Consider the following 14841-nt stretch of genomic DNA (forward strand, 5'->3'; position numbering starts at 1 on the left):
TCTATTCCTTTTTCTATATAAGCAAAATAACCTGGTGGTTAAGAGCTTGGGTTATGGAACCAGATTACTTGGATTCCACACCTAGCTCTGCTACTTACTAGCTGTGTGACCTTAGGCAAGTTACTTAACCACTCTGCCTTATTTTCCTTCTAGGCAAAATTAGGATGATAATAGTATTTGTATTATAGGCTGCTGTGAAGATAATCAGTTAAAGGTTTCACAGCAATGCTGGCACACAGTTGGCACTCAATGAGCATTAGCAAGTATTCCTCAAAGTGTTGTACATGGGGTGGGCTATACTCCATCTGTCTGAGAAGGGAAGCTAGAGACCACCCAGGCTGGTGAGGCAGAGCTGACCCTAAACCGCTAGGCCTTTGTGTTCCTAAGCTGGAGGTTAGGGTTTGGCTGAAAATCCCTCTGCTGGCCTTCCACAGCCCTGGAGGAAGCTTTATCAGAACTCTTCGGGGCTCCTCTGAGGAGGACGGGGTGATCAGGCCTGAAGAGTGAGGGTTGCATCCCAGCAACGGCCAGGAGCCCTAAGGGGTTGGCAGCACTAACATTGCCAAGGAAGGGAGCAGTGTGGTGACAGCCTCGGGTCGGGCCGACTGGTTTGGTAGCAGGGTGGGGAGGGCCTGAGAGTTGCAGGGCTGAGAGGCCAGCCAATTGGGGAATCACTTGGGTACAGCTTGAAGAATGGGGTCCAGGCTCAGAGTAGAGAACTGTGGAGATGAAGAGGAAAGGAGGTGATATCAGGAGACACACGGAGGAAGGAGCAGTAAAATTTAGCAAGTGATGGAGGCGGGAGTAGGACAGAGGTAGCTTCCAGGGTCACGGGACAGAGGGCTTGAAATTGCAGCCCTGGACACTACTGACCCGCCTCTACCCAGCAGGATGACTACAGCATGAGAGTTCACTTCTGTGAGCGTGAATCGCCTAACCTGTAAACTGGAACACCACGTGCCCACTGCTGAACCCAGGGCTGTGGTGATGGTCACAGGCAAAGTAATGTATTTGTAAACCACAAAATCCAATTAAATGTGGATTTTTCTTGCTGACTGGATGTGGGGGCTGAGAGAGACATCACTGAGGCCAGGAGGATGAGCTGGAAATCCAGAAGTCAGGGAGTGGGGAAGCAAAGAAACCCAATTCCCGTAAGGGCCTCCATCAGCCAGATGCTTTACACATGTTCTTATCACAACCTACTTTTACAAAGAAGGAAACTAAAGCTCAGAGAGGTTAGGTAACCTGACCAAGGTCACACAGCTAGTAAGTGGCAGAACTTGGATTTAAACCCAAGTTGCCTAGTTCTAAAGCCTAAGATCTCTCCACTGAACAAAGCATGCCATCTGCCCCTACAGAGTTAGTGGGAGGCTGAATGGGCACCAGGGGGTGGCTGGGTAATAGGCAGCCACTCAGCCAGGTCTGGCCTTGAGCTGCGTACATATTCCCTCTGAGCTTCAGTCTCCTCTTGTGAGCCATGTACAGCCTTGGAGTGGCGATGGTATCAAACTAATGTACCTAAGTAAGCATGGCGATTGGGACGTAGTGAGTGTGTGATTGTTGCTGTGTCAGGCATCAGGACATTAATCAATGGACACAATTTCAGTTCCCCAGGCAGAACAGACTGCAGCCACAGACAGCTAGCTGTAGTTGTACCATTTATTGAGACACAGACAGGGAAGGGGGGTGTGGGTAGATTCAGGGAGAGGGTGGGTCTGGTGGGGGACTGGGGAGGTTGAAGGGTCTTTGGGGACCACTCTCAATTTCTCTCTCTCCAAATGGCTTGGGAAATTCAGCCTCCTCTCAGTGGTCAAAAGATCACCCCCAAGTCACCCAAGCACATCACTCAAGCTGGCAACTTTAACCTCCCCTCCCAGCCTATTGCAGGACCAAGAAAAAAACCTGAGTAGATTTGAGTGCTTTCCAAGATGCAAATAGTCTGGTATGAAAACACCCTGGGTCTGAGGTCCCCTGGCTGTTCCTGCTCCTGAGAAAGTGACTGGAAAGGGCAGCAGAGGTGGGGTGAGGAGGGCAGGGAGAGGATTGCCGGGGCCCTTGCAGGGCTCAGCAGCTAATACCTCCGGCTGGACGTCTTGACCGTGGTGGTCTTCCGCAGGATGGAGGTTCCCCCAGAGACTGGCCCTCCCTTGACGGTGCTGTAGCCCACATTTGTGCTGAATCCACCCTTGGTGGCCCCCCCATTCCCACCCAGGGCGATGCCACCTCCGCACACAGTAGTGGAGTTGCCAGTCACAGCTGCAAAGCAAAGGGTCTGGATTAATCAGGGTGGCTGTGCCAGGAGAGGGCTGGGGGACACCCAGAAATCAGTGGAGAATCAGAACAAAATCAGGCAGCAGAGCTATGGGAAATGGATAGAGAAGCCCAGTACTAGGACCCTCTGAACCTGTCTCCAGGGGCTCGAATGGAGGAGAGCAATGCTTTAGGACAAGGACAGGTTGCATAAACTGAGCAGAGTTCTGGGGCCTGGCCAGGGGTGGAGCAGGAAGCGGGGAGTAAATACTCACAAATGCTGACTGCACTGGGACATTCTCCAGACATCCTAGGGGACACAGAAAGGCCGGGAGAGCAGTCAGTGGTCCCTGGTGCCCACATGAAAACCCTCTCCTTCCTTCTGCCTTTACATTGGATCAACTCAGTGGATCCTGATGACAAGACCAGAAAACGTGAGAAGTATGTGTATAGGGCTGTGCCCAGGTCCAAAACCCGGTGCTGCAGAGAAGGCCGAGTCGCCAGTAGGCTGTGCCAACTCCCATCCTCCCCTTTTCTTTCCTCTCTCCCCATGTGGGCTACGGACTGCATCCCTGCCCCAGTGGCAACAAGCCCACAACCAGACAGAGCTGCCTAGTTTCTGCCCACTTTCTCTCTATTTCATGCCTTTCCTAAGGACAAAAATGGTGGACTTTTTTTCCAAAGCTTCCACTGCTGGTGGAATCTGGTGATAGAAGAGGAAGTTCCATTCCTACCGGGCTGTCAGCCACAATAAGGATTAACAAGAGTTGTGCCAGCCAAGGAGAGGAGTGACGGAGGCAGTGGGCACAAACAGGTTTTCCCCCGGCGTGAGTCAGGATCTTGCTCCCTGGTTCCTCCCTCTCCCTCTTGACCCCAGAGCAGACTCCTCGGGCTCTCCCCCAGGGCAGGCCTGAGCAGCTCTCTGGATCGGGCAGGAGGGGCCACCACCTGCTCTCCTCGCTCTCCAGCAGCTTGCGGTAGGTGGCAATCTCCACGTCCAGGGCCAGCTTGACATTCATCAGCTCCTGGTAGTCACGCAGCAGCCGCGCCAGCTCCTCCTTGGCCTGGTGCAGGGCCACATCCAGATCCCCAAGCTTCTTCTGAGCATCCTTGAGCGCCAGCTCCCCACGATGCTCCGCTTCCTCAATGGCCGTCTGCAGCTGCTGACACTGCCCAGCGGGGAGAGGTGTTGGAAGCACCCTCCGGGGTCATCCCATTCATCTCTCTGCCCTCAAGCCATGAAGGCATCATGATTCCCACATCCCTGCCCCCAACCAACTGGGAAAGAAAGAAGAGAGAAGTATTTATCTGAAGAGATGCTATTACACAAGCAGGATCAAGTAAGGCCACTGGGAAAGTCCTCACTGAAGTCTAACGTCAACCCCTCCTACTGCAGATCAGCCCAATGCCTCAGAAGAGATGAAATAAATAACAGAGCCTGATTAGTAACCAAGTGCTTCATTCTAATATGTGAAAGAACCCAGACTTTTCAGCTGTCCTCAAGATGGAGTCGGCATCAGCATCTGTGACCTGGCCCCTTGAACCCTCTACCTCCTGTTCTGACCTCCTGGAGATGGGATGGATCAGTCTTCTTGGAGAAGGTTGTGCCACCTGCTCTACCACTCATATATTGTGTGACATTGGACAAGCCCCTTCCCTCTCTGGGCCTCAGTTTCCCCCCTGTAAAAGGAGCCTGTGATCAATGGCCTAGCATTCTATTGTGTCCATCAAGAGAAGAGCAGGCCTAGCCCCTCGGGATGACAATGAGAAGGCCCTGCCAACACCAGGCCAGACCCCCCAGCCCCCAGGTAGAGTCCCACCTGCTTCTTGGCTGCATCTACCTCCCCCTGCAGCCTCTGGATAGTGCGGGTGAGCTCAGCAATCTCGTTCTTGGTGTCCCGCAGGTTGTCCCCATGCTTCCCAGCCGTCACCTGCAGCTCCTCATACTGGGGACCAAAGAAGTGGCAGTGAGCTTTCAAATGGCCCCAGCCCACTCTCACAGCTGGAGGCCCCATGCAAGTTGAGTATATCTGGCCCCCCGGACTCCAAGAGTCCCAGAGGCCCAAGCCTCTTACGATGGGAGAAGATCTGATCAGACCCCAGGCCTCACACCTGAGCCAGCTATGCCTCTCACCTTGGTCTGGTACCAGGCCTCGGCCTCAGCCTGGCTCCTCTGGGCAATCAGCTCATACTGGGCCTTGACCTCGGCGATGATGCTGTCCAGGTCCAGGTTGCGGTTGTTGTCCATGGACAGCACCACATTGGTGTCAGACACGTGGGTCTGCACTTGGCTCAGCTCCTGAAGAAACAGAGACAGTTGCCACCAGCATCCGTGCTCCAGGCCCCAGGAAGCATCAGGGGGTGAAAGACAGGTAGCATCAGGAGGCCTGTGCTCTTGTCCAGGCTCCAGCCTAGAGCAAAGTCACAACTGGAAAGACCTCAGTCTCCCCAGCTATAAAATGAAGCTCCCATTTTTACAGACTTCATTTATTTTTGTGGGTTTGCAGGCTTCCAAAAGATTAGAGAGGGAAAAGAGAATGTGTACTCCCTGCACTACCACTGATGCCCGGCACTGTGCTAGCACATTCACTAACCCCTCTAGGCCTCAGAACACCCTGTGCGGCAGGCGGGCCCATGGCAGGTTCACAGGGTGCCCATGGCAGGCTCACAGGCAGGCCCGCGGCAGGCTCACAGAGTGCCTTTGTGCAAATTGGGGAAAGACAGCCCTTCAGGTGGAAGCAGCACGTCCAGCACCAGCCAAATCACCAGCTGCACCACCATCCACAGTGGCCCTGACCGTGGACATGTGATGAAAGAGGTTTGGAGAGAAGTGATGCATCCAAGACCACCAGGTCCAGGGTGGGACCCAGCCTCGGACCAGTCAATTACACCACAAAGCCCAAGTGGTTTCCTCTAGAGCACACAGAAAGGTATAGACTGTCATGATGTTCTTGGGCCCTCCTGTTTCTAGAAGTATCGTCTTTCACACATAAGTAGGCTTCAGGATGCTGTGAATGGCAGGTTAGGTGATGGGGAGTCAAGGGTCTCTGTTCTGGTCTTGGGACCAGCTGGATCACTGGTCGCACGTGGGGCTCTGCCTCCATCTCTCCCATGGTCCTTCCTGCTCTGGGCTGCCCATAGAATGCCCTAAACAAATCACTCATTCACTCAGTACTCCTTAGAGGCTCCCTGATGGGTGAAGAACCTTAACCCTAAAACCCAACACCTCCCATATTCTGGTCTTGTGTCCATCCTTTCTCAAACACTGGCCCTTCGTGGCAGCCCAGGGAATTATAATAGAATAATAATAACAACCCTCGGATGCTGAGCATCACTGTGGTTCAGGCTCTGCATTAGGCACGTGGCAGGTACTAACTCATTACGTGCCCTTTTCCAGTAGCACAAAGAGATTAAGTAACTTGCCCCAGATCACAAGCCAGTAAGTGAGGAGCTCAGTTTCAAACCCCAGGAGTCTGACTTCAGAAACTGAGAGGACATAGACTAAAATAGAGCTAGGCAGGAACAAAGAGAGACAAGGGGTAAAGAGAAATACCAAAGGCAAAACCAATATCCATACTGATGTCGATGCAGATTGTTAAATCAGATTGTATTTCAAAAAGTGGGATGAGGAGGTTAGAGACACAATCAATCCAGTCACTACAAAAACTTGTGGTTTTTGGAAAGATATGAGTTTTGGAGATAGACAAGCCTGAGATCAAGACCCCGGCCTGACGTGCACTGGCTCTGTAGCTGATGTAGCAGCTAAGACTTGCGATGCCTCAGTTCCTTCTTCTGTACCACGGCCTGATCATACTTTCTTCCTGCAGTGGTTGTGGGGCTTAAGATCCATGTATGACCCATGGCATGTGCTGATTTAAGTGCATTCTTACCTGCCCAGACTTCTCTGAAGGCCACTGGAGGTGCCCATAAGGTCTATTTGTCACAGATAAGATTGTGTTGTCACAGCTGCCTTGACTCCTTCCCCACCAAGATGAACTGTCAGCATCATCTTGAAGCATCCTGCCCCTGCCCTCCCCAACTCAGGGTCTCTCTCCAGACCCATGTCAGAGCATAGTCCCGAGGAAAATCAACCCGAAACTTCTAAGACAAGGAGGCAAAAACTCTCCACTGAACAGCATCAAGAGTGGATGAGGTGATGCAATGGTCTTGCTAGACCAAGGGGATAGAAAGGTCAGGCTTGGCCAGGTGCAGTGGCTCACACCTGTAATCCCAGCATTTTGGGAGGCCAAGGTGGCCGATCACTTGAGCTCAGGAGTTCGAGACTAGCCTGGGAAAAATGGCGAACCCTGTTGCTACAAAAAATACAAAAATTAGCCAGGCATGGTGACGTGTGCTTGTAATCCCAGCTACTTGGGAGGCTGAGGTGGGAGGATCGCTTGAGCCCAGAAAGTCGAGACTGTAGTGAGCCGTGATTGCGCCACTGCCCTCCAGCTAGAGTGACAGAATGAGACCCTGCCTCAAAAAGAAAAGAAAAGAAAAGAAAAAGTCAGGCTTTCCAATGAAAGGGAGCTCATGAAATCAGAGCAGAAAGAGCTCTGTGAATCGCTAAGGTGTGTGTCTCCTTAGACACCAGGGACTCTAAGGGGGAAAGATAGTGGAGACGTCTAGGTAAGGGTAAAGGGAGCCAGCAGGCAGAAGTGGCATAACTGGAAGAGGGACTGGGTTCCGCAGACACCCCAGGCCAGAGAGAGGCCACCATGGAGGCTGCCTTCCTGCCCCGTGAGACACCCAGTGATAGGTGGTTCACCGCCCAGATGGCTGTGGGATCTGGCTTGGCCAAAATCAGACCATGGCATTATTGAGAGCCATGCTGGTTCCATGACTGATTGAGCCCATGAGACAACAAGGGAACAACTGTACTGGCCTTTGTTCTCACCCCACTGAGGCACTGCTAGGCCGTGAGGACCTCTGACAGGAAAGGGCCCAGGCTTGGTCTCTACTTCTCCTTCCCTTGCCTCCTCCTCACCTAACTGTGCCCACACACTCGATGTGGGCACTCACCACCCACTGGTACCCAAGCACCATGCTCCTTCACGCCTCTGTGACACTGCACAGGCTGGGCCCCAGGCTGCAAAGTCCTTCCTGCTCCTTCTCTAGAAGTCTAGCCCCTCCATCAAGATCCAACTCAGATGTCATCTCCCTCGAAGGCTTCTGCAGCCCTTCTAGGAAGTGTCAGCCTCGGCGTCCCCATGTGCCTTTGCACCTGTGCCTGTCCCCTACAGCTCTCATCACCTGATAACCTGTCCCCACAAGAGCTGAGACTTTGTCTTTGTTGCTATGTGGAAGGTGTTCAGTAAATGTTTGTTAAATAAACAAGGCATAGCAAAGGAAAGGAATGCTGAGTGTGCCAGCTATGTGCCTTAGACCAGAGAAAAGCCAAGTCCTAAACAATCAGAGAAGAGGAGAGAGAATGGAACCTAAGGGACCACAAGGAGGCCCCAGACCATGAATGACCATCAGTGACCCTGGCAAAGTAGAAACTGGGGAAGCACCTAAAAACTCAGCATGGCGGCCCAGAACACTTCCCAGCAAGTTCCATCCAGACAGGCTGTGCAGAGATGCTGGAAGGCAAGCAGTCCAGCCAAGGATAAGCCTGGGAAACAGCAAAGTCAGAGGTCAGATGCTGTTAGATGAACTCTAGGCAGGAATAACACGGAGGTCCCTTTGGGCTGATCCCTACAAAAGATCCAGGAAAGGCCAATCGCTCAGCTAGCTGCTTTGTCATTTGCCACTTTTCCATCAAGAACAAACCGGTCATCAAAGTGGAAAGCACAAGAAAAATACTTGAGAGGAAATGGGGACCCAAGACAGGGAAGGTGAGAGGCCTTGGCCTTGTTGGAGATCACAGGGATCCAGGCCGGAAGAGCATACACTCAGAGGCTCCAGGGACTGCCAAGGGGAGGAATGCCTGGTCATCCTTGAGAGATATGGAGAGGAGGAGACCCCAAAACCCCACAGTAACTGGCCTGATTTTCAAACAGGAGAGATTTGGAATTCTTCAAATAAGGCTGACATCAACCTCCTCCAGACCCATAGAATGAATTCCTAAATGTGTGTGGGAGGCATGAAGCCATCATGGGTTCCCTAAGGAAAAGTGGAACCAAGTGGATTTAATTTTCCTTCATGATTATAATATTAAACTGCTAAAGGTCTGCCATGGACAATGTTTGACCAAGCCTTTCATAGCATTCTTGAAAGAAGACAGAAAAATGTGGTCCAGGTAAGAGTACTGTTAAGGGGATTTTAAAGTAGCTGAGGCTATTTAACCACAAATTATTGATTAACAGACATGGAACAGTCTGTTAACAGTCCCATGGAAAATCACCACTGAAGACCCACAGGACTTTGTTTTGGGCCCTGATTGCCTTAACATGTGTATCAATGATTTACACGAGATGCTATCAAATACCTACACTGAAAGTTTATCCCATCTGCAGATAACACAAAGCTATGCATCACTAATACATTGGATAAAAGAATCAAGTTACTCAGAGCCCACAGAGCTCAAAATGTTGGGATGACACCACAATGGCATTTCATAGGAAAGAAAGGGAATGGTTAACTATGCCACTCAGTTTCAAAATTCAGCTACCCAAATACAGGAAGTTGGAGGAGAGTAGATGTGTGTCTCATTTGAAAGGATTTATGTGAAAAAGTCCAGGAGGGGTTCTAAGAAGCCAACATTGTGAAATGACTTCTAAAACAACACATAAACTAGTGCACTATTAGGCTGCATCAATAGAAGTTTGTATCTGGAATCTCCCTCCCCATCCCTCTATCTTCTGAATACTTTACTCACATGCCACAGATTTTTATCCTGTCATCATCGTGACTTCTAAAGGGCTGTCATGTGAAAGGCATAAGTCACATGGAAGACAACTGGATATGTGTAGCCCAGAGAGCAAAGTCAAGGGCAGAAGTCATGAGAAGGAGATCTAAGTCCGTGCTCTAATAAAGTTGTTCAACAATGGCAATGCCTGCCCTAAAAAGTAGTGAGCTCCCTACCACAGCAAGTGCTTGAGTAGAGGTTACATATGATAGGGATATGTCAGGGATATCATAGAAAGTGTTCTTGCACTGGATGAAAGTTTGGTCTTGAGGTCCTGCGGACCCTAAGAGTCTATGATTCTGCGGTCAATTCATGTTAAGTTCCACCCTCTCACTCCAGTCTCCAAAGCCCCCTTGTCTCCTGGAACCCCTCCTGGATTCTTTAATCTACCCACTACTCACCTTCTACTCCAATCTGGAATCCCAGTCCCTCCTGTCTGCCCATTCCTGCTCCCTCATCCCTTGCTCCATTACAAACTGGGCAGGAGGGGGCAATATAACAGTGACAAGAGTCAGACTTTGGAGTTCAAGAGCCAGATTCAAATTCTAGAATGCTTCTTCCTAGCTATGTGACCACAAGCAAGTAATTGTGAGCCCCAGGGTCCTTGACTATAAAATGGAGACAATAATAGTACCTGCATTATGGGGTTATTGAGAAGATTATGTTAAAAGCTTGCCCCAGTGCCTGGCCCATCAAAAGCACTTAATACGTGGAAGCTAATATTAATTAAAGTGTCGAGGTTTTAGGCTGTGTGCGGTGGCTCACGCCTGTAATCCCAGCACTTTGGGAGGCCGAGGCGGGTGGATCACTAGAGGTCAGGAGTTCAAGACCAGCCTGGCCAACATGGCGAAACTCCATCTCTACTAAAAATACAAAAATTAGCCAGGCGTGGTGGCAGGCACCTGTAGTCCCAGCTACTCCAGAGGCTGAAGCAGGAGAATCGCTTGAACCTGGGGACAGAGGTTGCAATGAGCCAATACTGTGCCACTACACTTCAGCTTGGGCAATAGAGCGAAACTCCATCTCCAAAAAAAAAAAGTGTCAAGGTTTCATCTTCCACCAATGAGGCTGCACTGGTGAATTCAGGTCAGACCTCCATTGAAAACCCCCAGTGCTGTTTATAACGTATGCAAACTCTCCCTGCCCGTTGGCCACCTCACCATTTCATAGAGTTGCTGCAGGAAGTCAATCTCCTGGGTCAAGGTGCCTACTTTGCCATGCAAATCCATCCGGCCCATGTACGCTGCATCCACATCCTGGGGATGAGAGAGCAAGACACAGCCTCAGCCCCCAGGGATGTCACCTCCTCCCGAATCAGCCCAGTACCCTGGCAGCCGAAGGACCACCTCCCCCACCCCACTCGGCTCACCTTCTTGAGCACCACAAACTCGTTCTCCACAGCAGTGCGCTTGTTGATTTCATCCTCGTACCTGTTACACATGGGAGACTCAGGCCAGGCTCAGCCTGGCTCTGCCTTTCAGGCATGGGACCCACTCAGCTTTACGGAAGCCCTGATGGGTCACTCACTGGTCAAGAACACCTCTGAGGAGCGGTTCTTTAATGTAGCCAACCAGTGAAGAAATGTGGGGTCTGCCTTGATTCAAACATTCCCTCTCCCCACCCCATTTTAGGGAAAGAGGCAAAGAACTTGTGCAATAGTATGGCAATCAAGAGCTGCCATCTCTTTGGATCCAAGCCCTTAGGAGGCTTTAGAGGGACAAGTGAAGATGTGTCAACAGTGGCTGACCTTTACTGTCACTTTCAACAACACGGTGTCATTCAAACCAGCTAACTCCTCCCCAACCACTTTCGATGAGATTTTAAGGCTTAGAAATTGCCATGGTCGATTTATGCGAAAAGTCATTTTTAAATGTGCCTTAAAGTTATAAATATACATATCAACCAATTGTAATATATAAACCTTATTTGGAGCTTGAGTCAAGCCGTATTTTTTAAAGTTACGACATGTATGGGACCACTGGAAATTCAAAACTGGCTGGATATTTAATTATATTGAGGAATTATTGTTTTAAAATGTATTAGATGTGATTATGGCACTGTATGTTTTATTGAGTCATGTAGAAGAACTACATTCATATATGCAGATATATTAATATAACTTGTAAAATATTAATGAATGAAATGACAAGATGTCTGGGATTTGCTTCAAGACTACAAGGGAGTCAGAACATGTAGAAAAATGCAAAGTTAAAAAACAAAAAAGACTACACAGGAAGAAGGGAAGTGGGGAGGTGTAAAAAATTGGCTATGAGCCAATAATGATTAAAGCTGGGTGACAGGAACATGGGGTTCACTATACTATTCTCCCTACTTTAAAGACTTTTTAAAATTACAAACAAACCTGCCAATTCTCCAGATGGCAGCAGGTGCTGGACCTGAGTACCTGAGGGATCCAGCTCTGTCTGTGTCCCCCAGGTGAGCCTGGGACCCTGGGAATGGGGTGGCCCTCTCAGCAGGTTTCCCACTGCCCCTCCTCATTCCCACATGGCCCCTCCTGGACTGCCCTCCTCACTTGTTCTTGAAGTCCTCCACAAGGTCCTGCACATTCCTGAGCTCTGAGTCCAGCCTCCCCCGCTCGCTCTGAAGTCTGTCCAGCGTGCTCCGCATGCTGCCCAGGTAGGCCTCAAAGAGGGGCTCCAGGTTGTTTCTGGTGACACCCAAGTTCTGGCCCTGCTCCTGCAGCAGTGCCCACTTGGTCTCCAGCACCTTATTCTGCTGCTCCAGGAACCGCACCTGAGCCAGAGCAGAAAGAGTGGGCTGACGTCATCCTCCGGTCACCAGAGGGGCCAAGGATGGGGTCCATTGCCACCTCCCCTCCTAGGCCAGGGCATCATAGGGACACTGCAGCCGCACCTACACCTGGCTGTGGGGAAGGGTCCTTAGGGGAACAGACTGCTGGAAATGACCGTCCCATCTGATGGAAAGAACTCTAACAAGTTAATAAGCACAAAAGCCCAGCTCAATAGCAGTACCAATTTACTAGTTGGTAACCTTGGTCAAATCATTTCTCTCTGAGTCTCCCTCTCTCACTTGTCCTGCGTAAACTGGACTAGATCTATGTTTCTGACCCCTAATTCTGCATTAAAATCAACTGTTTAAAATGTAAATCAACTGTTTAAAATCACACACTTTGGGAGCCTGAAGCTGGAGGAGTGCTTGAGTTCAGGAGTTCAAGACCTGCCTGGGCGACACAGCAAGACTGTCTCTACTAAAAATCAAATCTACTAAAAATCTCTACTAAAAATTAGCCAGGTGTAGTGGCATGCGCCAGTAGTCCCAGCTATTCAGGAGGCTGAGGTGGGAGGATCACTTGAACCCAAGAGATGGAGGTTGCAGTGAGCTTTGATTATACCACTGCACTCCAGTCTGGGAAACAGAGCAAGACCCTGTCTCAAAAAAAAAAAAAAAAAAAAAAAAATTAAGAAAATTGGTGAACTGGGTGGAAGAGTATATAGGAGTACGTTGTACTATTCTTGCAACTTTTCTGTAAATTCCACATTTTTTCCCAAAAAATAAACTTTTTTTTAAAATACCGATGTATGGGCCCTTCCTCTATAGACTCAGAAGGAAGCTTATAGTGTGGGTTTAACAGGACCCCCAGGAGTTTTTGACCCAGCTGGGGTTTCAAGACAATCTCTCAGACCTCCAGCTCCCAGGCTGTGATTCTGCAAGCCTGGGAAAGGTTTTGGCTTATTTGGCCTCTGGGACAGTCCCACAGGAAAACCAAAAGTCACTAGGGGAGAGGGTGAGGAGGCAGGCAAGACGGCTTGCTTCACATTCTGTCATCCAGTCTCTCCAGGTCCTACCTCCACAGCACCTGGGCCTCAGTCACATGGCCCGGGAGCACCATGCAGCAGGTGTGCCTATCGTGAGCAGTAACACCTCTTAGTGCCAAGAACCACGGAGTCCAGGGGCCTGGTTTCTAGTCCTGCCTCTACCTCCAACTCCTTGTATCATCGTGGGCAAATCAGTTGAGCTCTCTAGACCTCAATTTTCTCATCTCAAAAATGGGCACAATATCACCATTTCTGACTCTTCATAGAAGCACTGTAGGTACCACAGGAGAAAAGAGATGTGCATGTTCTTTGGAAAAACACAAATCACTGAACCAAGGGACATTTGTCTGCCAGACCTTCCCCATCATGACCCACGTCCTTGGCTCAGGATCGAGGAGGACAATGCCAGCAAAACAGACCAGGAAATCCCAGCACAAGTGCTGCCCCCATCCATGTGGAGCAAGGGCAGGGTTCAGGACACGCCTATGGGCAACAGGTCAAACTCCACACCCCCAGAGCGTGGTGACCTGACGACCACCCTCCTCATTGTCCACCCCAACCTGAGCCTCTTCGCTCAAACAGAGAGGAAAAAAAGGAGAAGCAAAGGGGAGCCTTCCTCTATTACCCCACCCACACACAACTGTGTTCTGATCACATCTTGCCCTTAAGCCTCCTCCAAGCCTGAAAGAATGAAACAAACAGGGCTCCATGCCCTTAGCCTTGAACAACTCTTTCAACTCCTGAGCCATTGTTTCCCCAGCTGTAAAATGACAAAAGGCAATGCGGACCACCCTGCTAAGAGGAGCAATGAGGACCATCCATTTTTTGATGATGAGGTAAGGCTACTGTGTAATCAATCGTATTAATCATGGTGGTAGAATAGGCTTCAACACAGGCAAGGTGGGCTTGGCAAACAGGACTCATGAGTAGACTGGAGACTCCCCCGCACAGGCACAGCAAAGACCTGAAGGTTGCCTCCAGCAACCCACGTCTCAGCATCCCAGGCTCAGACGGGGAGAGCTGCAGAGCTCTGTCAACAACCACCCTAGTACAAGGGGGCTATAGCAGTCCTAGCCCAGCCCACCCTCTCTTAGAGGTCCCGCTTCTTCCCCAAGAGCTCCCTTCCTCCTTCCTGCTTGGCTCACCTTGTCGATGAAGGAGGCGAACTTGTTGTTGAGGGTCTTGATCTGCTCCCGCTCCTGAGTGCGCACTCGCTGGATTTCGGGGTCTATCTCCACATGGAGGGGAGTCAGCAGGCTCTGGTTGATGGTGACCTCCTGGATCCCCCCAGGAGGACAAGCGGGCCCGAACGTCTGCCTGCCAGCCCCCTGTCCTGTAAATGCCCTGCTGCCAAAGCCAAAGCCCCCCAGAGCCCACCCCGAGGAGGCCCCTCCGGCCACACTGACAGAGATACTCTTGTGGCCCCCCAAGTTATAGAGGCTTCGGCTGCCAAAGCCACCTGTGCTGGGGCCACAGCGGGCCCCGCCACCACTGCCACTGTTCCGGGACACCGTCACTGAGCTGAAGCTGGTGCGGGCCTGGGACCCACCCCCTCCACTGGCAGAGTTGGAGCTGAAGCCCCCTTTGGTGTAGTATGTTTGCCGAGAGACAGAGGACCTCATAGCTGCAGAGAGGCCAGAGGGCAGGACGAGAGGGCAGGAAGGGAGTGCCGTGAGCTGCTGGGCCACCGTGGGCTTTTTATCTTTTCCCAGCTGGGCCGGCTCCCCAGCTCCACAGACACTCCTGCCCCATCGCCCCAGGGGGAGAGGGAGGGGTCTCCCCCAGCAGGAGGGAGGGGCCCCCCTGGTTATCACCTGTGCTCCAGAGCTGGGGCTGAGCTGAGACTGTCTGGGGCAGGATGCCACCTTCTCCCCCTGCCCCCAGGCTCTCCTTGGTTGGCACAGGATGATATGGGCTCCCACGGCCACCTCCACCACCCAGTGG

The 14841-nt window shown here is 51.0% G+C and overlaps 1 protein-coding gene across 1 annotated transcript; it reads right to left on the reverse strand.

The window, feature by feature from the left end:
* Positions 1–1606: 1606 nt before the first annotated feature.
* KRT79 (keratin 79) lies at positions 1607–14570 on the reverse strand. The gene is made up of 9 exons (XM_005570947.4): positions 14043–14570; positions 11634–11854; positions 10470–10530; positions 10261–10356; positions 4385–4549; positions 4071–4196; positions 3199–3419; positions 2526–2560; positions 1607–2256 (listed from the first exon to the last, which is right to left on the reverse strand). The coding sequence occupies exons 1-9, from the start codon at positions 14517–14519 to the stop codon at positions 2072–2074; spliced, it is 1587 nt and encodes a 528-aa protein (XP_005571004.3). The 5' UTR covers positions 14520–14570; the 3' UTR covers positions 1607–2071.
* Between the last annotated feature and the right edge of the window lie 271 nt (positions 14571–14841).

Source organism: Macaca fascicularis, chromosome 11 (assembly GCF_037993035.2).
Source record: "Macaca fascicularis isolate 582-1 chromosome 11, T2T-MFA8v1.1".
Classification (NCBI taxonomy): Eukaryota; Metazoa; Chordata; class Mammalia; order Primates; family Cercopithecidae; genus Macaca; species Macaca fascicularis.

Bases quoted from the DNA above. Each gene is read 5' to 3' on its own strand.
- KRT79 (XM_005570947.4), bottom strand. From the start codon at position 14,519: ATGAGGTCCTCTGTCTCTCGGCAAACATACTACACCAAAGGGGGCTTC. The intron at 11,855-14,042 runs GTGAGCCAAGCA...GCTCTGGCTCAG, and splicing joins TCGCCTCCTTCATCGACAAG to GTGCGGTTCCTGGAGCAGCA. The intron at 10,357-10,469 runs GTGAGCCGAGTG...TCTCATCCCCAG, and splicing joins AGTTTGTGGTGCTCAAGAAG to GATGTGGATGCAGCGTACAT.